Genomic DNA, 23,294 nt, shown 5'->3' on the forward strand with positions numbered 1-23,294 from the left:
CTTATATCTGTATTAAAGTAGTCAAAAGTTAAGTATTTGGTCCAATATTCATAGCACGTAAAATGACATCCATCTTGTGACTCTACTAATTTGTTGGATGCATTTACTGTTTGCTTTGGTTGTGTTTCAGATGTTTTTGTGCCCAATAGAAATTAATGGAAAATAATGTATTGTGCAATTTTGGAGTAACTTTTATTGCAAATAGAAATATAATATGTTTCTAGACACATTAATGTGGATGTTACCATGATTATGGATAATCCTGAATGATTCGTGAATGATGATGAGTGAGAAAGTTACAGATGCACAAACATCATACCCCCCCCCCCTCCCCCCCCCCCCCCCAAATAGCATGTCTGTACTTAACTATTTATATTTTTGACAACATTTAGTGCACTCTACTCCTAAAGGAAATTATATACTTTTTACACCATACATTTTCACTGACACCAAAAAGTACTCATTACATTATGAATGCTTAGCAGGACAGGAAAATGGTCCAATTCACACACTTATCAAGAGAACATCCCTGTCATCCCTGCTGCCTCTGATCTGGCGGACTCTCTAAACACAAATATTTTTTTTGTAAATGATGTCCGAGAGTTGGAGTGTGCCCCAATCAGCAAATGAAAACAAACTAGAAAATGGTGGCGTCTGGTTTGCTTAATATAAGGAATTTAACTTTTGATACTTAAATATATTTTTGCAATTACATTTACTTCTGATACTTAAGTACATTTAACCAAGTACTTTTAGACTTTTACTCAAGTAGTATTTTACTGGTTGACTTTCACCTTTAACTTGAGAAATGTGGATGCAACTTATTATGTGACCTGTTAAGCTAATGTTTACTCCTGAACTTATTTAGGCTTGCCAAAACAAAGGGGTTGAATACTTATTGACTGAAAACATTTCAGCTTATTAACATGTAAAGATTTCTAAAAACATATTTCCAGTTTGACATTATGGGGTATTGTGTGTAGGCTAGTGACACCAAATCTCAATTTAATCTATTTTAAATTCAGGCTTTAACACAACAAAAGGTGGGAAAAAGTCAAGTGGTGTGAGTACTTCCTGAAGGCACTGTATATTAAAAGTAGAAAGTATGTAAACATTATTACATTATTTAATGACTACTGTATGTACATAGCGCAGCAGTCTCTAAGGTGCAGGGTAGAGTACCTTTTGGTAGCCAATAAGTGACACTGTCTAAGGTTCAGGACAGGGCGGAGGCCGGCTAAAGATGGAAGCTCTTTATCAGTATCTCTGTTCCAGGTTGGCTCTATAGAGTGAATCCGTTACAGGTGAGTGGAATTTCTGGCCATCAGTGACAATCTCTCAATTCACCAGACTTTCAGGCTTGGATTTGCAGACCTTCAGGCTTGGATTTGCAGACCTTCAGGCTTGGATTTGCAGGCCTTCAGGCTTGGATTTGCAGACCTTCAGGCTTTGGATTTGCAGACCTTCAGGCTTGGATTTGCAGACCTTCAGGCTTGGATTTGCAGACCTTCAAGCTTGGATTTTGCAGACCTTCAGGCTTGGATTTGAGCATCCCTGCAACGTCCCTCTGCGTTTTCAGCTAACAGACACTAGAGGTCTCAATTGAGATGCCATTTTGACTGGCAACAAGGTAACCACTAAGCACAGACAGGAAAGCCTGATGACCAACGCATGCTCATCATCACCTTTACGGTTCCCTCATTCATACCTCCTAATATCTTACAGAACAGAACCATTAAAGGGTAATAAAAACAATTATTTAAACTTCATATTCATCATCTCCATCACCACCCCAACATCAAAATATGTGAAAATGGCAAAACATAACCTTTAGAGGGAAATATTGCAATTGCTGCCACAACTATTTCTGCTCATTGCCTGCACATAATTGGTTCAAATCACAAGAAACACAGGAGATGATGTCATCAGAAACACTTTTGTTCCTCTATCTTTTTGACTACAACACATAGAAATGTGCCATTTTCACATACTGTATGTTGATGTTGGGCTGGCGCTAGAGATGTTGAATATGTTAGAAAAGTACCTTGAACACAGCTTTTAAGACTGGTATGTGTTGAAATACAAACCATTTTATTTTGGCTGTTTTAGGACCAGAATAATCAAGCCTGTCGATTTGATTTACAAAGTAATATCTGTATTATGAGTGTGTAACTTTCCGACAGAGTATTTGTTTAATTTTCTGCCTCAATGACTTTGTTTGCAAGCCGTAGATAATTGGATTAAAATGAGCAGGGACGACATGAAATAGAACAGAAGCCAGTTTTCTCAAATATGGATAGTCTGGAAAGCGATGCAGTATGATGGTTAGAAACCCACTCCACAGCATAATGAGATACACCACCAGGTGGCTTGCACAGGTCTGCAACGCTCTGTTGTTCAGTTCCTTGCTTTTCTTGGTCCAGCAAATCACAGCAATCCTGATATAAGTAACAGCTATGCTTCCCATTGAAGAAGTAAAGAGCAGCACAGTGAAAAAGAGTCCATAGATGTTGTTGATTGAAACGTTCTCACAGGACAGCTTGAACAATGATGCATTGTCACAATAAACATTTCGAATGATTGAAGTGCAGCGGGAAAGCCTTATGGTGAGACCCAGTAGGACAGACACTAACACAAGGGAAGCCCCCCAAGCAGACACAGACAGCGTAACTACAGTTTTGGTTGTCATTATGGACGTGTACCTTAATGGGTGACATATGGCCACATACCTGTCAAAGGCCATAATGATCAGTATCATATGTGAGGCTGATCCAAACATGTGACTGAAAAAGGCCTGAGTAACACATTGGCTGTACGTGATAAACCTATCAGTTGAAACAATATCAGCCATGAGGCGAGGCAACAAGACAGTGTTGCCAATCAGATCATTTACAGACAGGTTACAGAAGAGGATGTACATTGGTTGGTGCAAATTTCTTTCTTTGATGATGACTACCAGGACACCAATGTTAGACACAAGGAGGGAGAGATAAACAAACAGCATGGAGAAAAAAATTGGATACATGAATGTCTGTGAGAATTCAAAACCCTGGATTTGAAGGATATGGCTTGGAAATGACATGTTGTTGTCCATCCTTTTAGCAACGCAGGGCGAACCTGAAAAAAGAAGACATACAAATATATATAACAATTATTATTATAGGCAGCAATTGTAAATACAGCTTTTAGCACATGCTGTTTGTATCCTTTTTTTAAATGCTGCTAGTGATTTTGAATACCTCAATAACAAATTTGACAGAGTGAGTAAGAATACCACAGCTGAAATCAGAAACCTATAGAAAGGTTGTCCTCTAAAACCATACCTTAGAATCCTGCCACAGGCATCGGCCACATCCTTTTTATCTAAAACACATCCTTAATTTGATGTCAATCAAGTCACGTGATTATTAACCAATGGCGGTCATTTATTTCTATTACAGCATATTGGATGACTGTGATTCATATTCCATTCACCCAGCTCAATGTAACATCGATAGGTTTAGGCTACAACATGATACTCTAATTTTACCTATACCCATCATGAGGTTGCTACAACCTAGCCTGTGCATGAAAGTTTACAATTTAGGTGCACAGGTCAAGAGAAGAATGAGTGTAATCAAGGTGATTGACAGTGACACATTCAATACCGCCTTGCACACTCTTGCATATAGCTGATATAGGGTGTAATTATTAGTCCAACTGTTGCAAATAAAAGTTTCTATTAGACAAATTCAGGTAGGTTTATCCCCATTTTGTTCCGTTTGCTTCCATTTTTAAGAAACTTTTTTCAACAGAATCGGCTGAATAAATACACACCTGATCACACGAAAACACAGTTCACTTTCATAGCAGTCACATACAAACATGCTTGTTAATTCCTTCTCGCATCTACGCGCCCTCCTCCTTTCATCTTTTCCATTGCTTGTGGACTTCAGTGCACAATACATCAGCTGTCTGTCACATCAGCTAACCACTACACACAGCCTACATCGTTGTCACCATATTAGCTAAAGTGACGTCATGGTGAATATAACTACGAGAACTAACGTGTTAGTAAATCATGCAGTCAGCAAACAGTTTAGCAGGCACACCAGCGGGCCACAGTGGCAATACATTCATAAAACCAAAAGCTTACCTTGACTTGGAACAGTTCCAGTGTTGGATAGACATAGCCAGCTAGCTAACATAGCATCCCTCTCTGTTTGGTGTTTGAGTAGGCTAAACTAGCTAGCTGCATTCGCTAGCTAAGTAGGTGAAAGTGAACTAAATACAATAAAATATAGCTAGCTCTCTCGCTCTCTCTCTCTTGCTTCTCCTTTCTTTTTAAATAATTGTAAACTGTTCAACTACTGTCTTTCTCCCTCTGAGTCAGCTACCCACCACATTTTATGCAGGGCAGTGCAAGCTAGCTGTAGCTTATAATTTCACTACTGGATTCATTCTCTGATATTTTGATTGGGTAGACAACATGTCAGTTCATGCAGCAAGAGCTCTGACAGGTTGGAGGACGTCCTGCGGAGGTTGTCATAATTACTGTGTAAGTCTATGGAACGGGATGAGAACCATGAGCCTCTTAGGTTTTGTATTGAAGTCAATGTACCCAGAGGAGGATGGAAACTTGCTGTCCTCCGGCTACACCATGGTGCTACCCTACAGAGTGCTGTTGAGGCTACTATAGACCTTCACTGCAAAACAGTTTGTTTTAATGAATTATTTGGTGACGTGAATATATTTAGTATAGTTTTATTGAAAAAGGATAACTTTTTAAACATTTCACTATTTTTATTTTTGCGAAACTCACTGAGGAGGATGGTGCTCCCCTTCCTCCTCTGAGGATCCTCCATTGTTATCACCATGTGAATTTTCACGTCAGAGTCTCGAGCTATACTTAAGCTGATTGAAATGACAACTCATCTTGAGGCTGTTGAGAAGGAAATTGTCATGCATTAAAGATTTTGAAAATATTGTATGAGGGATTACTAATGGAAGCCATCTGGCAACTAGATTTTGAATGATATTGTGTAGCTGTTTGTTAGCCTGGTCCTGGATCTGTTTTCACCATGCAGGCCAACATGGCTGGTTGTTGTGACAATTACTCCATATAGGAGTTCGATAGACAACACAAAAAGTTTTGGGACCAGACTAGCTGTAAGATCAAATACTGATATTTTATACTGATACTGTAAGTGATTTAATTATTCTGGCCTTCACCCTGCTGTAGCCCAGTATGTGTCTGAGATAATGTACATTGGTTGCTGCATTCAGTCCTTATGGTACATAGATATGCAACAATAAACCAAGTTATGCGGTTTAATTATCGGTAAACTAGACCGTGCATTATATGCTCAATGTGTATAAATATGTAACAATTTTATGGATGGTGCCATAGGGGCGTACTGTTATACTCTCAACAATGCATTAGATCTATCATGTCGATCAGTGAAATGACAAATGTTTCCGCCTGCCTGCAAGCCCTCTTTGAATTATGTAATTTCACTGTAAATTACCCAAGTGGAGCAAGTGCATACTTCTGATATGGACAGCGGATCAAGTGATAGTGACCTGACATTGTTTTCCGTTGTTGGTCAAGCTGTACAAGGACAAGTGGAACTAATGAGCGCCCTGATCACTATGTACTGTAACGTTGAACAATTTAGGCTAATAACAAAGGGTTAATTACTGTATCTAAGATCCATAAACTCTAATTCCCACCAGGGAAAGGAACGATGCAATGAAGAGGAAAACACTAGTGGATGTCAAAACAAATTAGTATGGCTACATTTCCTGTATAAAAAAGTATGTGTGCATTATCCAAACTGTTTTATATAAAAAAAACGAAGTGCTCAAACTGTTGGGGCTTGTGGGCCACGGGCCGAACAAATAGACATTATGTAATTAGAAATTTAAAAGATAAACAATACATTTTTAGGGTTTTTAAACAATAGCTTTTTAATAAGTATTCATAAAATCACACTGTAAATTGTAGCTGTATAAATGACACCTAACAACACATTCTTCTTACCAGTATTAATGCCATGCTCTGGAACTTTGGCAACTACAAAGTATTTTTCTGACACCTCCCAGTTTGGTATGGATGTGTAAACGTGTATAGTAGTTAAAATATGAATAATAATATTTTAGCAGAATCACTGTCTTACCTCAATACCCACAAAATCCCTAGTTTGAAGGAAACCGTTTTTCAGGAAGCTGTGTTGTGCCACTTTCCCTTCCTTATTCCCCCATGTGGGCCAACCCCCTGGCAATTTGAGTTTGACCAACGAGCTTGCCATATGAGTGACAGCTAGTAAGAGGCACATCAAGCACAGACAGGAGAGGGAAAGAGAGAGCATAAACGTGGTGCACATATCTGCACATAATGTGACGTAGTATGCAATTTTAGTAGACCACTTTTGGCTTGCTACTTTCAGAACTACTGGCTAAAAAGTATACAAAAGTGCCGGAGAATCTCTTTGAAAGATGTATAAAAAGAACTACCAAATTTCAAAATTGCACCTTGTGTATTCAAATTCTCTAACTCTCAAAAGAAAGTTAAGTTCCTAAAAAAATGTCAAATGTATACATATTTTACATACTTAAGACGTCAAAATATATTTTATTTTGTATTTTTTGGGGTGGAACTTAGTCGGGGACTCAAATTACTACAATAAAACAAAAGAGGATTGTAAAATTAGATATTTAATCTTCACTCATTAAATCAGATAGTCCTTTAGAATTAATTAACAAGAACTTACATCTAGTTGTATTCATGTTTTCAATCATAAAATTATGAAGAATCTCCTGATGTTGTCTTTTGAGCACGACTGAAGGCTTTGTGTCCTCTTCTCAGTTGGTCGGTGAATTTGTATTTTAACTAATATGGTTCTGTAAAAGACCAGAACACCGAGAACATAACATCTTGTTGAGAAAACCCGATAAAGCAATGTTTAGTACAGTGCCTTGAGAAAGTATTCATACCCCTTCCACATTTTTTTTGCGTTACTGCCTGAATTCTTTAACCTCTGTCAACCTCTGTCAAATTGATTGTTGATCATTGCTTGACAACCATTTTCAGGTCTTGCCATAGATCTTCAAGTAGATTTAAGTCACAACTGTAAATGGGCCACTCAGGAATATTCACTGTCTTCTTGGTGAGCAACTCCAGTGTAGATTTGGCCTTGTGTTTTAGGTTATTGTCCTGCTGAAATGTGAATTAATCTCCCCGTGTCTGGTGGAAAGCAGACTGTACCAGATTTTCCTCTATGATTGTGCTTAGCTCCATTCTGTTTATTTTTTATCCTGATTAACTCCCCCGTCCTTAACAATTACAAGCATACTCATAACATGATGCAGCCACCACTATGCTTGAAAATATGGAGAAATTAATTTTCCCCTAACACAACACGTTGTATTCAGGACAAAAAGTGAATTGCTTTGCAACATTTATTTTAACATTGCATTAGTGCCTTGTTTAGGTTAGTATTTTGGAGTGACTATAATGTTGTTGATCCATCCTCAGTTTTCTCCTACAGTAGCTTGTGAAAGTATTCACCCCCCTTGGCATTTCTCCTATTTTGTTGCCTTATAAAATGGAAATGAAAGCGTGTTTTTTTTGGTGGTTTGTATCATTTGATTTACACAACATGCCTACCACTTTGAAGATGCAAAATATGTGTTATTGTGAAACAAACTAGAAATAAGACAAAAAAAAATGAAAACTTGAGCATGCATAACTATTCAACCTCCCAAAGTCAATACTTGTAGATCCACCTTTTGCAGCAATTACAGCTGCAAGTCTCTTGGGGTAAGTTTATATAAGCTTGGCACATCTAGCCAAGGCAAAACTGCTCCAGCTCCTTCAAGTTGGATGGGTTCCGTTGGTGTACAGCAAACTTTAAGTCATAGCACAGATTATCAACTGGATTGAGGTGTGGGCTTTGACTAGGCCATTTCAAGACATTTAAATGTTTCCCCTTAAACCACTCAAGTGTTGCTTTAGCAGTATGCTTGGGGTTATTGTCCTGCTGTCCTAACCTCCATCCCAGTCTCAAATCTCTGGAAGGCTGAAACAGGTTTCCCTTAGGAATTTCCCTGCATTTAGCGCCATCCATCATTCCTTCAATTCTGACCAGTTTCCCAGTCCCTGCCGATGTAAACATCCCCCCAGCATGATGTTGCCACCACCATGCTTCACTGTGGGGATGGAATTCTCGTGGTGATGAGAGGTGTTGGGTTTGCGCCAGGCATAGCGTTTTCCTTGATGGCCAAAAAGCTACATTTTAGTCTCATCTGACCCGAGTACCTTCTTTCATATGTTTGGGGAGTCTCCCACATTCCTTTTGGAGAACACCAAATGTGTTTGCTTATTTTTTCTTTAAGCAATGGCTTTTTTTCTGGCTACTTTTCTGTGAAGCTCAGCTCTGTGGAGTGTACGGCCTAAAGTGGTCCTATGGACAGATACTCCAATCTCTGCTGTGGAGCTTTGTAGCTTTGGTCTATTTGTTGTCTCTCTGATTAATGCCCTCCTTGCCCGGTCTGTGAGTTTTGGTGGGCGGGCCCTCTCTTGGGATGTTTGTTGTGGTGCCATATTCTTTCTTTTTTTTACAATAGATTTATTGGTGCTGTGTGGGATGTTCAGAGTTTATGATGTTTTTTTATAACACAACCCTGATCTGTCCTTCTCCACAACTTTGTTCATGACCTGTTTGGAGAGCTCCTTGGTCTTCATGGTGCCGCTTGCTTGGTGGTGCCCATTGCTTAGTGGTGATGCAGACTCTGGGGCCTTTCAGAACAGGCAGAACATAATGATATCATGTGACAGATCATGTGACACTTATATAAAGTCCACCTGTGTGCAATCTAACTAATTATGTGACTTCTAAATGTAATTGGTTGCACCATATCTTATTTAGGGGCTTCATAGCAAAGAGGGTGAATACATATACACACACCACTTTTCCATTTATTATTATTTTATTTTTTTTCGAAACAAGTAATTTTTTGCATTTCACTTCACCAATTTGGACTATTTTGTGTATGTCCATTACATGAAATCCCAATAAAATCCCATTTAAATTACAGGTTGTAATGCAACAAAATAGGAAAAATGCCATGGGGGATGAATACTTTTGCAATGCACTGTATCACAGCTATTAAACTCTGTAACTGTTTTAAAGCCACCGTTGGCCCCATGGTGAAATCCCGAGCGGTTTCCTTCCTCTCCGGCAACTGAGTTAGGAAGGACGCCTGCTTCTTTGTAACGACTGGTACACCATCCAAAGTGTCATTAATTACTTCATCATGATCAAAGGGATATTCAGTGTCTGCTTTTTAAATGTTTACCCATCTACCAATAGGTGCCCTTCTTTGTGAGACATTGGAAAACCTACCTGGTCTTTGTGGTTGAATCTGTGTTTGAAATTCACTGCTCGACTGAGAGACCTTAGAGTTAATTGTATGTGTGGGGTGCAGAGATGAGGTAGTCATTCAAAACTAATTTTAAACACCATTATTGCACACAGCATAAGTCCATACAACTTATTATGTGACTTGTTAAGCACATTTTTACTCCTGAACTTATTTAGGCTGGACATAACAAAGGGGTTGAATACTTATTGACTCAAGACATTTCAGTTTTTCATTAACAAAACAATTATAATTGAAAATTATGGGGTATTGTGTGTAGGTCAGTGACAAAAATAAATCTAAATTTAATTTATTTTAAATGCAGGCAGTAACACAGCAAAATGTGGAAAAAGTCAAGGGGTTTGAATACATGTTTTTGAAGAATTAATTCCTCACCAATTCAGTGTGTTTGTGAAGGATTGTCTAGCAGTGGGTAAAGTGAGGATAGTTAGTCAGCGACATGGAGTCTTCCATCCCTCAGGATCCTACAGTACTCCCCCAGTCATGAGAGAGGTTCTGGTGGCCTCGCCGTAACCCATTCATCCACTAACAATGACCAGAGCTTGATTCAACTAATTAACCACCTCCCTGTCTAATAGAGCTCTCTCTCCTGGGTGGGATGATTAACCCATCCCTTCTGACCATTCCCCAGTTCTATACAGCACTTTGGTAAAGAGGCCCGTTTGTCTCCACTGCAATCCCATCGGTCAGTGTCCACATATTCCCTTAACCCCTTTAGTTTTAATAGAAACTTAATAAATGTTTCTCTCTGCGGACATCCTGACACGTCAGGAAGGAAGGGGGAATAGAGAAGAGCAGATATTCAATATTCACTTTTAACATATGATTAGATATCTGTTCTGAAGGATGGATACAACATGGATACTATGGTTAGAGCAGGCATGGATAATTCAATAAGACACTGTTATGATTAGCAGATTAGCAGATACATTTCTGCAGATACATTTATCTCTATTGAAATGCATTGGACATTTGAGATATCATCATTGTGATTTATCTCATTGACATATGTGTAATGCTACCAAACTATAAGGCAGAGGTGTAACTTGAACTTGTGCCTCAGTGGTATTTTTTTATCAACATGCTTCATTAGCGAGAGACTCCAATAACTGGCAAGAGGTTTCTGAAGTCCCAATGGATTAATTACAACAAGAGGCAGTTAATGAGACATCATTTAATCAGCTCTCTACGGTGTTCATTAATACATGTTTTTTACACCAAGATGACACAGTCTCGTCTAGCTGATGTAATCATGGAATGAAGTAGCAACAGTGAACTGTATTAGATGGTCAATGGTCAAAACATGGAATAGGAGACGGGGCCTTTATAAGACAGTAAAAGTTCAAAAGAGACATCCTGACTTGTAACAGAGTATTATAATTATAAAACATATATCAATAACTTGTTTTTAGATGTCAGTGATGTTTAAAAATAAACTACGTCTTACTGTATTGGATATTGTATAAGGCATCTGAATGAGACATGAGCTCCCCCACAGGTAACAAAACACTGGGGTGGTCTCTCTTCATATTGATCATTTGACAGAGATGCCCGCCGACAGCAAGACACATCAATCTCCCCAGAGAACGCATCCGAGTGGGAGAAAGAGCGCCCCCTGTATGTGTAGCCAATGTAGTGCTGTCTGGTCACTAACCCAACGCTCTAACCACTGGTCCAACGCTCTAACCACTAGGCTACCTAGTGGTTACTGGCCCAACGCTCTAACCACTGGGCTACCTAGTGGTTACTGGCCCAACGCTCTAACCACTAGGCTACCTAGTGGTTACTGGCCAAACGCTCTAACCACTGGGCTACCTAGTGGTTACTGGCCCAACGCTCTAACCACTAGGCTACCTAGTGGTTACTGGCCCAACGCTCTAACCACTAGGCTACCTAGTGGTTACTGGCCCAACGCTCTAACCACTAGGCTACCTAGTGGTTACTGGCCAAACGCTCTAACCACTAGGCTACCTAGTGGTTACTGGCCCAACGCTCTAACCACTAGGCTACCAGCCCAGAGCTCTAACCACTAGGCTACTGGCCCAGAGCTCTAACCACTAGGCTACCTAGTGGTTACTGGCCCAACGCTCTAACCACTGGGCTACCTAGTGGTTACTGGCCCAACGCTCTAACCACTGGCCCAACGCTCTAACCACTAGGCTACCTACTGGCCCAACACTCTAACCACTAGGCTACCTAGTGGTTACTGGCCCAACGCTCTAACCACTAGGCTACCTAGTGGTTACTGGCCCAACACTCTAACCACTAGGCTACCTAGTGGTTACTGGCCCAACACTCTAACCACTAGGCTACCTAGTGGTTACTGGCCCAACACTCTAACCACTAGGCTACCTAGTGGTTACTGGCCCAACGCTCTAACCACTAGGCTACCTAGTGGTTACTGGCCCAACACTCTAACCACCAGGCTACCTAGTGGTTACTGGCCCAACACTCTAACCACTAGGCTACCTAGTGGTTACTGGCCCAACACTCTAACCACTAGGCTACCTAGTGGTTACTGGCCCAACACTCTAACCACTAGGCTACCTAGTGGTTACTGGCCCAACGCTCTAACCACTAGGCTACCTAGTGGTTACTGGCCCAACACTCTAACCACTAGGCTACCTAGTGGTTACTGGCCCAACACTCTAACCACTAGGCTACCTGACGTTTTTTTTATTGACATATCTTTACTATTAGGCCCATACATTTTTATTTATTACATTTTTATTTTACCCTTATTATACCAGGTAAGTTGACTGAGAACACACTCATGTACAGCAACAACCTGGGGAAGAGTTACAGGGGAGAGGATGGGGATGAATGAGCCAATTGTAAACTGGGGATGATTAGGTGGCCGTGATAGTATGAAGGCCAGATTGGGAATTTAGCCAGGACACCAGGGTTAACACCCCTACTCTTACGATAAGTGTCATGGGGTATTGGGATATTTTTTTAGACCAGAGGAAAGTGGGTCGCCTACTGGCCCTCCAACACCACTTCCAGCAGCATCTGGTCTCCCATCCAGGGACTGACCAGGACCAGCCCTGCTCAGCGTTAGAAGCAAGCCAGCAGTGGTATACAGGGTGGTATTCTGCTGACATGTCTTTACTTTTAGGCCCATATATAGTGTTTAATTGATATGTCTTTACTATTAGGCCCATATATAGTGTTTAATTGATATGTCTTTACTATTAGGCCCATATATAGTGTTTAATTGATATGTCTTTACTATTAGGCCCATATATAGTGTTTAATTGATATGTCTTTACTATTAGGCCCATATATAGTGTTTAATTGATATGTCTTTACTATTAGGCCCATATATAGTGTTTAATTGATATGTCTTTACTATTAGGCCCATATATAGTGTTTAATTGATATGTCTTTACTATTAGGCCCATATATAGTGTTTAATTGATATGTCTTTACTATTAGGCCCATATATAGTGTTTAATTGATATGTCTTTACTATTAGGCCAATATATATTTTTGTTTAATAGATATGTCTTTACTATTAGGCCAATATATATTTTTGTTTAATTGATATGTCTTTACTATTAGGCCCATATATAGTGTTTAATTGATATGTCTTTACTATTAGGCCAATATATATTTTTGTTTAATTGACATGTCTTTACTATTAGGCCAATATATTTTTTTTTATTGACGTGTTTTGCTGTTAGGCCCATAAAAAAATGTGTGTGTGTGCACCCAGTAGAGGCGCTCCTGAATGTCATGGTATAATTTTCACTTTGAGTGAATTCTACTGTAAAAAAGTAAATGTTACTGTAATCGCAATGAATGAATGAATCAATTAACGAGTGAATGAATAAATGAATTAATGAATGGATGGATGGATGAATTAATGAATGGATGAATGGATGAATTAATGAATGGATGAATTAATGAAATTCATTGAGGGGAGATGTGTTTTGTATTTCACAGTTTATAGTTGATAATACCAGTGGTGTAAAATACTTAAGTAAAAATACTTTAAAGTACTACTTAGGTTTTTTTTAAGGGTATCTGGACTTTAATGTTAATATTTTTTACAACTTTTTCACTACATTTCTAAAGAAAATATGTACTTTTTACTACCCTGACACCCAAAAGGACTCGTTACATTTCGAATGCTTAGGTAGGACAGCAACATCCCCCAATTCACACACCTATCAATATAAAGCAATGCCACCCCTACTGCTTCTGATCTGGTGGACACACTAAAAACCAATACTGTGTTTGTAAATGATGTCTGAGTGTTGGAGTGTGTCTGTCTGTCCGTCTGTCTGTAAATGATGTCTGAGTGTTGGAGTGTGTCTGTCTGTCCGTCTGTCTGTAAAATGTTTTTGTTGTGCCGTCTGGTTTGCTTAATTAAAGGATTTTGATGTACGGTATAGAATTTACTCTTACTTTTGACTTAAGTATGACAATTGAGTACTTTCCCCCCACTCTACTTAAATACATTTTAAACCAGATAGTTTTAGATTTTTACTCAAGTACTAATTTACTGGGTGACTTTCCCTTTTAATTTCATCATTTTCCATTAAGGTATCTTTACTTTTACTCAAGTATGAAAGTTGAGCACCTTTTTCACTACTGGATAATACAAAAAAATATTGTATAAATCACGTGCATGAGCACTGCCGATCACTCCGCCTGGATAGAATTGCGCCCCCCGCCTATCTACAATGAAAATGAATGGGCAACCATGGGCGTCCTGTCTGTAAAGCCCTTAACCCTAACCCTGATTAATTTCAATTAATTCATTCATTTATTATAATTTATGTTGAACCCATGCTAAGTTGATCCTTTTAATTTTGCAATCAAAGCTCCACTATCTCATGGGATTCTAAGACTGACTCATAGCAGTCAGAAGGCAGCAATAAAAGAACTCTTCAAAGTCCAATAGGTACAAAGCAGTGCTCCACCCTGGAGGCACCTACATCTTCTCAAGATTCATGCTGTGCTGTTCGTGGAAGGTGATGCGTTGTGTTGTCTATTAAACATTTATCCAATTTCATGTACATAGTTCTTAGACTCATTGTCAACATTGTTCTCTCTAGGTTTCCAGCACCACTCTGGTGAGCTCTGATGGAGAACGAATCCTTCAGCGTCAGCTATAAGTTAACTCTGGACCCATTTTTTATTCCACCTGGTGGAAAGTATCCCATCTTTTTCCTGGGCGTTGCTATCTATTCATTTTGTGCGTTCTGCAACCTGACCTTACTGTCCGTCATCGTCATGCAAAGGAACCTACACAAACCCATGTATTTTATTCTCTTCAGTCTTCCTCTCAACGATCTGATAGGAATCACTGCGATGCTCCCAAAGGTGCTGTCAGACATTGTGACTGAGACAAACACGGTCTTTTACCCCCTCTGCGTTATTCAGGGGTTTCTGCTCCACATGTACGGAGGCGCGGTTCTCTTTATTCTTGCGGCTATGGCCTTTGATCGTTATGTTGCCATCTGCCAGCCGTTGAGGTACAGTACTATTATGACACCCAGGAATGTGGCGGTCATTATTTTACTGGTTTGGGGTCTTGACCTCCTCTTGATTCTACTGCTGTTCTCTCTGCAGATAAAGCTTCCCCGGTGTAGATCCTCCATAATGAATGTGTTTTGTGATAACCCCTCCCTTCTTAAACTCACCTGTGGTAATACTACACTGAATAATGTCATAGGACTGTTTAACACTGCAGTCATGCAGGTTATAAGTGTGTCCATTCAGATTTTTTCCTATGTGAAGATTCTGATCACCTGCTTGGTTACAAGAAAGTCTGATGCTAAGAGTAAGGCTTTGAACACCTGTGTGGCACAGTTGGTCATATTCTTCATATTTGAGGTTGTAGGAACCTTCACAATTTTATCACACAGATTCAAGATTGTCTCAGCTGACTTGCAAAAGATTATGGGCATGCTCATCTTTCTAGTATCTCCACTTATGAATCCAATTGTATACGGGCTGAATGCAAAGGAAATACGAATCACCCTACTGAAAGTATTTCTCAACAAAGTATCAGTCTGAACCAATTATAAACATGGTGTGATGATGGTGGTTTACGGTAACAATTTAGCCAGATGTGGGGCAGTGTATTGTTTCTGCACAGAACACATGAAACGAATAGTTACGTAATACTTCCTATTGGTAGTTCATTACTATTTCTGTGCTTTGTAGTGGTAAGCAATGCACATTATAAACGTTGTGGTTGGAGCCCTGAATGCTGATATACCATGGCTGAAGGTTGTGTTATATCAAACTGTAAACCACGGGTATGACAAAATATTTATTCTTACTGCTCTGATTACATTGGTAACCAGTTTATAATAGCAACAAGGCACCTCGGGAGTTTGTGGTTTATTTCCAATCAAATCAAATGTTATTGGTCACATAACATGTTTAGCAGATGTTATTGCACGTGTAGCGAAATGCAATATACCACGGCTAAGGGCTGTATCCAGGCACTCCGCGTTGCGTCGTGTGTTAGAACCGTGATATATTGGCCATACACCACACCCCTTCTGGCCTTATTGCTGAAGTATACCGTAGCTTCAAATCATTCATCAAACTATCATTTCAACCTCATGGACCGGCAGACCCTGAATCCCTGGAAGTGACTGGTAGTTGAAATTAGAGATTGTGCTTTTAAGTTGTATCCCTTTACCTTATCTTTATTAACATCTCAAGGTTTCTTGGTATTTTTTGTTTGTATTTATTTTATTTTTTTCATCATCAGAAAGCATTTACACATGTTTCCAGAGGGAAAGTTAAACATTAAGGTAAAATATGGGAGGGAACACTTAAAAATATATGTTAAGGTCTAATCTGTGATTGGTACATCCATTTTTGGACTTTAAAATGAATTAACAATACCCATTGGTTCTTGAAGAATACAGTATAATTATAAATGCCTCATTATCTTAGTTCAAGTGTAGTACCCACATCAGGACCCAACATATACGCTTGTTTCACTCCATTGTAAACAAACACTCATGGTTAAAACTATCATTTTGATATCATGGATGGCCACTTCTTGCATCTATTGCCATGTCTATACATTTGAGAAAGGTTACTGTTATCCAGCCCATTTTCTAGCTCAGGTGGTAAAGCATGGTGTTTGTAACTCCAGCATAGTGGGTTTGATTCCCGGGACAGCTCATACATAAAATGTATGCAAGTATGACCATAAGTGGCTTTGGATAACAGCATCTGCAAGTTGGCTGTTTACCAAAACAGTGGTGAGTTGTCACTTTGTTTGTCACTGTTTACTTCTGTTGAAGGAAAGGCAGACCAAAACGCGGCGTGGTTTGTGTTCATCTTGATATTTAATTAAAGAAAGTACTGAACACTGAATACAAAAACAATAAACAAATAACGACCGTGACGCTAAATGAGAACTGTGATGACACAAGCAACCAACATAGACAATCACCCACAAACAAACAGTGCAACCCAGGCTACCTAAGTATGATTCTCAATCAGAGACAACTAATGACACCTGCCTCTGATTGAGAACCATACTAGGCCGAAACATACAAATCCCCAAAACATAGAAAAACAAACATAGACTGCCCACCCAACTCACGCCCTGACCATACTAAATAATGACAAAAACAACAGAAATTAAGGTCAGAACGTGACATTGTTATTGTTTGAGCTGCAGATTGCCCTTGAAAGTAAGTAGTATAAATACTATTTTTTGCCATTGATTTGTATAGCACAAGGATTAATTTTGCTTGTATTGTTCCCCATAACATTTTTATTTAATATTTTATTGTTTTCTAAATGTACAATTTATTTTCTACTTTGGACTCAATTCAATCTGTAAAGCTGAAACATAACAGATTCTGCGATATAAATGTAAAAGTACATTTTCAATAGATCCGTCACACTGTATGCAGGCAGCGTTTACTGTGAATGCTGTCTCCGCTAAAAGAGAAAACATTGCCTTTCATTTTCAATCACGCAGTAAAGCTGAACTTCATTGGTATTGATTGAATAGAGCCCATTGTAGTTTTGGGCCATTTTAATAGTGTTGTAGTTAATATGTGCTGATGTTGTGATTTTACAATAAAGCCTTTTCATAGGTCATTACTGAATTCAGAAAGAAATTGACATTTTATTTGTGTTAACTTTTAAAATATAGCCAATGTTATACCTACACTGTAATTTACCACAACATGACATCATCATGTATTAAATACAGTAATTAATACATCAACATGCAATCATCCCAACAACCAATGACTTAGTCTTGAGTTACGTCAGAATGTGTGAGTGGTTCTCTGGGATTACAATCACATGAATCTGTTTCCTTTAAATAACTCACTAATGTACAACGAGTTAGGACAATATTTCTGCTAGTGCCGCAGCTCTGTCCAAACTAGTTCAGGAAGATTGGCAACGTAGTAGCAGGGAATTGTTTGCTCTGAGACAAAACGTGACAGACAGGTAAACCCTCAGGTAAGCTATACCACTCATCTGAATAACATTCCGTATACTTACATACACATTGCTTTAATGCAGAGTACATGTTAAGATAAAGACAATATATGTTTACAATTATAAACTACAATATCATTACATTTCAATTCACCATCTACAGTGACTGAATGTAACCAATCTGATAATTCAGTAAATATGTTAATAAGAACCTTACCTTAAGCTAGACTGGAGCTAATTGGCTTAAGATACATTTTTGCTAGTATTGAGTCAGATTTGCATACCAATTAGTATAATAGTACTTTAAAATGTGTACATTAGATTTGCTTTTCTTCCTTTACAGGTATTTGATTATGTCGGTCCAGACTCTTAATCAGACATTCAGTTACCACTTGCAGATTGCCAGTTTTGACATCCCTACCCCAATGACCTACCCTGTGTTCATCATGGGTCTCCTGCTCTATCTGTTCTCTGTTTTCTGTAACCTGACCATCATGCTGTTGATCATCACACAGCGGACTCTCCACAAGCCCATGTTTTACATCCTCTTCAGTCTCCCCCTGAATGACCTGGTAGGAATCAGCTCTATGCTACCCAGAGTGCTGTCAGACATCGTGACACAGACTCACTCTGTCTACTACCCCACATGTGTTTTTCAAGCTTTTCTTTGCCACCTGTACGGGGGTGGTGTGCTTTTTGTACTTGCAGCGATGTCAATTGATAGATATTTTGCCATTTGCAAACCACTGCAATACCCCTCGATCATGACACCTTTTACACTATGTGTCATTATATCAGCTGCTTGGGGCCTGGACATGGCCATGATATTGACCCTGTTTGCTCTTCAGTCCCGAGTTAAGAGGTGCAAGGCTTACATACTAAATATCTACTGTGACAACCCCTCTCTACTTCGCCTCTCATGTGGAGAAGATGTCACAGCTAACAACATTTATGGTTTGGCTATGACAGCGGTTATGCAGATTATCAGTGTTGGTATTCAGCTATTTTCCTATATTAACATTCTTGTAATATGCATAATTAATCGACAATCTGACACCAAGAGCAAGGCTGTAAACACCTGTGTTGCTCAGCTAGTGACATTTCTTCTTTTTGAAATCACTTCCACCTTTGTAATACTGTCATATCGCTTTCAGAACATACCTCCTAATACTCAGAAACTGTGCGGTATGATGATCTACCTGCTCTTACCAATTATTAATCCAATTATATACGGGATGAAAACAAAGGACATCAGAAAAACATTTTTCATGGTGGTGAGGAAGAAAAAGATAGCGTTCAAGTGAATATTTCATAAATGTCAGCTCCATACTGGTTTCCTGTGTGTCTTAGGGCTCATGCGTATATCTCCGCTAATCACATGGAAAATGAATCAGTTTCGGGGCAACATCCACTTACTCTGCTGATGTAGTGTAGGCCGATCAATCCCCTGTCATAGTAAAATACCTAACATCTGTTTAATACCTTTCTTCATTGACTTGTTTTGAGAATACAATTCAATCGCATTTTGTAAACTGGACATGTTAGGCCTTTTTAAAGGTATGTTTTACTCATGTATTTTATGGGATATCTTAATATATGCATAAAGTTGTTTCATATAAACTGATATATTGCAAGGTGACCTCAGTGTGGAAAATTCTGTCATGTGAATGAGTAGTCCTGCAATTTCCCAAGCCACCCAGACTGAACCACTTGGTCCTGTATTATATTGTTCAATCAGCCAAGAAACCCTATGACATATTATCAATAAGTGTCATTAGGAATGTGAATGTGATTACGAATGATTAAATTGAAAATGAACTGCATCAGTCTATACAAGCCTCTTATGTCATTGTACTCGAGCAGACTATGAGACAGCTGTATGGGTAATTGGTCATCTTACCCAGTCCCAATGATTTAAGATAAGGCCTTTAGACATCTTTATGGTTTACACAGTCCCAATGACGTAAAGGCCCAGTGCAGTCAAAAATGTGATTTTTCTGTGTTTTATATATATTTCCACACTTAATACTGTGGAATTGTGAAAATGATGATAATGCCCTTTTAGTGTAAGAGCTGTTTGAAAACATTTCAGCCTGTTTTGGTGGGATGGAGTTTTGGCAGGCAGTAAATTCGTTAATAGACCAATAAGAAATAGTTCCAAACATCTCTGCCAATAACAGCTCATTTTCTGTTTTCCCCTCCCCACTAAGAAAACGCAGCAAAATTCTTGATTGAGAAATTGCTCTTTGCTATTATTTGTTTCTTTTTGACCATTTTAATTGAAAACCAACACAACATGGTACTTAATTGTTACCCATGTATGATTTGATATTGAGATAAAAACAGCTGCATTGGACCTTTAAGTAAGGCATTTGGAAGGCCTTGTGGTTGTGTACTGTTCAGTTAGGAGGTGTGACTGTTAGGGGGCATGTGTGACGACAGCTGTACTCCACAACCGGGACAGCAGCACCGTGGAAACCCAAGGGGGCTTCCTTTTGTCGTTCTGTCACAGTTTACCTGTCTTCCGGGGCTGTATCTATAATCACCACAGTACTTTGAGCTTAGACAGTCAGAGCTTGGTCTACCTATTTGCATACTGGTTTCACTCACATTGGGCTGTTTTAAAAGGATAGTTCAGACAAATTTCAAATGTACAGATAACTGGCAAGTATATAGATTATGAAAGTCAGCACCTGAAAACGTGGCTTAGTTTACCTACTCACAACATATCATTATCATCATTGAATGCCAAACAATGGGAGGGGTAGAACCAGTGCTTGACTTTGACTGAAATAGGTGCTGGTGCTCATTTTGGGTGCCGGTACTGTTTATATTTAGGTGCAAGAACTCCACAATACTTTTGAGCTAATATTATATAAAGGGAACAGGAGATCAAGCAGTAGAACATGTGTGGCACTAACATAAAACTGCAAAAAATGTTGGAAAGAAAGGAACTTTATGTCCTGAGTACAAAGTGTTATGTATGGGGGAAATTCAACATGTCACTGAGTACCACTCTTCGTATTTTCAAGCATGATGGTGGCTGCATCATGTTTAGGGTATGCTTGTCATCAGCAAAGACTAAGGAGTTTTCTCATGATAAAAATAAACTGATTAGAGCTAAGCACAGGCAAAATCCTAGAGGAAAACCTGGTTCAATCTGCTTTCCAACATACACTGGGAAATTCACCTTTCAGCAGGACAATAACCTAAACCACAAGGCCAAATATAAACTGGAGCTGCTTACCAAGAGGACGTTGAATGTTCATGAGTGGCCTAGTTACAGTGTTGACTTAAATCGTCTTGAAAATCTATGGCAAGACATGAAAATGGCTGTGTAGCAATGATCAACAACCAACTTAAAAAAGTTCCCGGTGTGTATAGACTTACCCAGAAAGGTGCCAAAGCAATAAGACCCAAGGGGGTGTGGTATATGGCCAATATACCATTGGCACGTGCCTGGACACAATCCTTAGCTGCGGTATTGGCTATATATCACAAACCCCTGAGCTGCCTTATCGCTATTATAAACTGATTACCGACGTAATTAGAGCAGTAAAAATAATGTTTTGTCATACCAGTGGTAAATGGTCTGATATACCACATCTGTCAGCCAATCAGCATTCACGATTCAAACAACCCAGTTTACAAGATGTCTTTTTTCAGGGGGTTGAATACTTATGCAATCATGATATATCAGTGTTTTATTTTTCTTTAATTATAAAAAAAACCAAAACATTTTTCTTCCACTTTGACATTACAGAGTATTTTGGGTAAATCGTTGACAAAAATGTGTAAATCGTTGACAAAAATACATTTAAATCCATTTGAATCCCATCTTGTAAAACAACAACATTTGGAAAAAGTCAATGGGTGTAAATACTTTCTGGAGGCACTGTTAATATTGCAATACAGTTGTTTTAAAATGTTATCATGAATTAGATCAGGGTTCCCCAAACTCGGTCCAGAGTGCTACAGCTTTCTTCTCTCAGCTGGTGGTGAGCATCCTGGCTCAGAATAGGTCTATCTCCTACCCTGTATGCTACCCCCAGGCTCTGCTCATCCACCTGTACGGAGCTGGCTCCTTCACTATCCTGACTGCCATGGCTTATGACAGGTATATCGCTATCTGCTATCCAAGAAAGCGAAGGTAACCTGCCTAAATGACTACCGCCCCGTAGCACTCATGTCTTTAGCCATGATGTGCTTTGAAAGGCTGGTCATTACTAGCCTCGAGCTAGGGCCATCTCCCGGCTAGCCAAAGAGGTGGACCAGCCAATACTTGGGCTACAATACCTCTTTTGCCAATTGTCCTAGACCCTTTACTGCCGACACGGAGCCCCGCCGATCCATCATGACTGGTCTGTCGACGTAACCGTCCGGGGTGGTTTTAACAGGCTCTTTCATTACGACGTCACCGGATGTCCATCTGCTAGCCCTTGCCCGCTAGCTGTCTGAATCACCGTATCTCCTGCTCGCCTAGCGTAGCAGTGACTACTGAATTGGCTCCCTGACTCATCTAGTGCTTCTCATTGGACCCTATGATCACTTGGCTACACATGCCTCTCCCTAATGTCATAATGCCTTGTCTATTGCTGTTTTGGTTAGTAATTATTGTCTTATTTCACTGTAGAGCCCCCAGCCCTGCCCAATATGCCTCACTCCCCACACATGTAGTGACCTCACCTCACCTGGTGCCCCTAGAGACAAATCCTCTCTCGTCGTCACTCAATGCCTAAGTTTACCTCCACTGTACTCACATCCTATCATACCCTTGTCTGTACATTATGCCTTGAATCTATTCTTCCGTGCCCAGAAATCTGCTCATTTTGCTCATTTTGTTCCGAAAGCACTAGACAATCAGTTCTTATAGCCTTTAGCCGTACCCTTATCCTACTGCTCCTCTGTTCCTCTGGTGATGTAGAGGTTAACCCAGGCCCGGAAGCACCCAGCACCACTCCCATTCCCCAGGATAACCATAAAAGCCTTGGTTTCATGCATGTTAACATGCATGTTAACTCTACGTTTGTTCTATTCACTGCTTTAGCACACTCTGCCAACCCTGATGTCCTAGCCATGTCTGAATTATGGCTTAGGAAGGCCACCAAAAATCCTTACATTTCCATCCCTAACCATAACATCTTCCGACAAGACAAAACTGCCAAAGGTGGTGGAGTTGCAATCTACTGCGGAGATAGCCTGCAGAGTTCTATCACACTATCCAGGTCTGTGCCCAAACAATTTGAGCTTCTACTTTTAAAAATCCACCTTTCCAGAAACAAATCTCTCACCGTTGCCGCTGGTTATAGACCCCTTCAGCCCACAGCTGTGCCCTGGACACCATATGTGAATTGACTGCCCCCATCTATCTTCAGAGTTCATACTGCTAGGTGACCTAACCTGAGATATGCGTAACACCCCGGCCG

The 23,294-nt window shown here is 39.6% G+C and overlaps 3 protein-coding genes across 3 annotated transcripts; 2 read left to right on the forward strand and 1 right to left on the reverse strand.

Annotated features, from left to right (window-relative positions):
- Positions 1-1,099: 1,099 nt before the first annotated feature.
- LOC110503171 (olfactory receptor 52E4-like) lies at positions 1,100-3,116 on the reverse strand. Its single transcript, XM_021581527.2, has one exon. The coding sequence runs from the start codon at positions 3,092-3,094 to the stop codon at positions 2,159-2,161; it is 936 nt and encodes a 311-aa protein (XP_021437202.2). The 5' UTR covers positions 3,095-3,116; the 3' UTR covers positions 1,100-2,158.
- An 11,401-nt stretch (positions 3,117-14,517) lies between these two features.
- On the forward strand, positions 14,518-15,838 carry LOC110503470 (putative gustatory receptor clone PTE01). The gene has a single exon (XM_021581805.2). It carries the CDS (start codon positions 14,518-14,520, stop codon positions 15,451-15,453), a length of 936 nt encoding a protein of 311 aa, XP_021437480.2. The 3' UTR covers positions 15,454-15,838.
- A 2,381-nt stretch (positions 15,839-18,219) lies between these two features.
- LOC110503395 (olfactory receptor 52J3-like) lies at positions 18,220-19,172 on the forward strand. Its single transcript, XM_021581744.2, has one exon. The coding sequence runs from the start codon at positions 18,222-18,224 to the stop codon at positions 19,170-19,172; it is 951 nt and encodes a 316-aa protein (XP_021437419.1). The 5' UTR covers positions 18,220-18,221.
- The last annotated feature ends 4,122 nt before the right edge of the window (positions 19,173-23,294 follow it).

The sequence above is a fragment of the Oncorhynchus mykiss genome, chromosome 24, assembly GCF_013265735.2.
Source record: "Oncorhynchus mykiss isolate Arlee chromosome 24, USDA_OmykA_1.1, whole genome shotgun sequence".
Lineage (NCBI taxonomy): Eukaryota > Metazoa > Chordata > Actinopteri > Salmoniformes > Salmonidae > Oncorhynchus > Oncorhynchus mykiss.

What these genes read in the sequence shown, in the direction of transcription:
- LOC110503171 (XM_021581527.2), bottom strand. Translation starts at nt 3,094, where the DNA reads ATGGACAACAACATGTCATTTCCAAGCCATATCCTTCAAATCCAGGGT.
- LOC110503395 (XM_021581744.2), top strand. Translation starts at nt 18,222, where the DNA reads ATGTCGGTCCAGACTCTTAATCAGACATTCAGTTACCACTTGCAGATT.
- LOC110503470 (XM_021581805.2), top strand. Translation starts at nt 14,518, where the DNA reads ATGGAGAACGAATCCTTCAGCGTCAGCTATAAGTTAACTCTGGACCCA.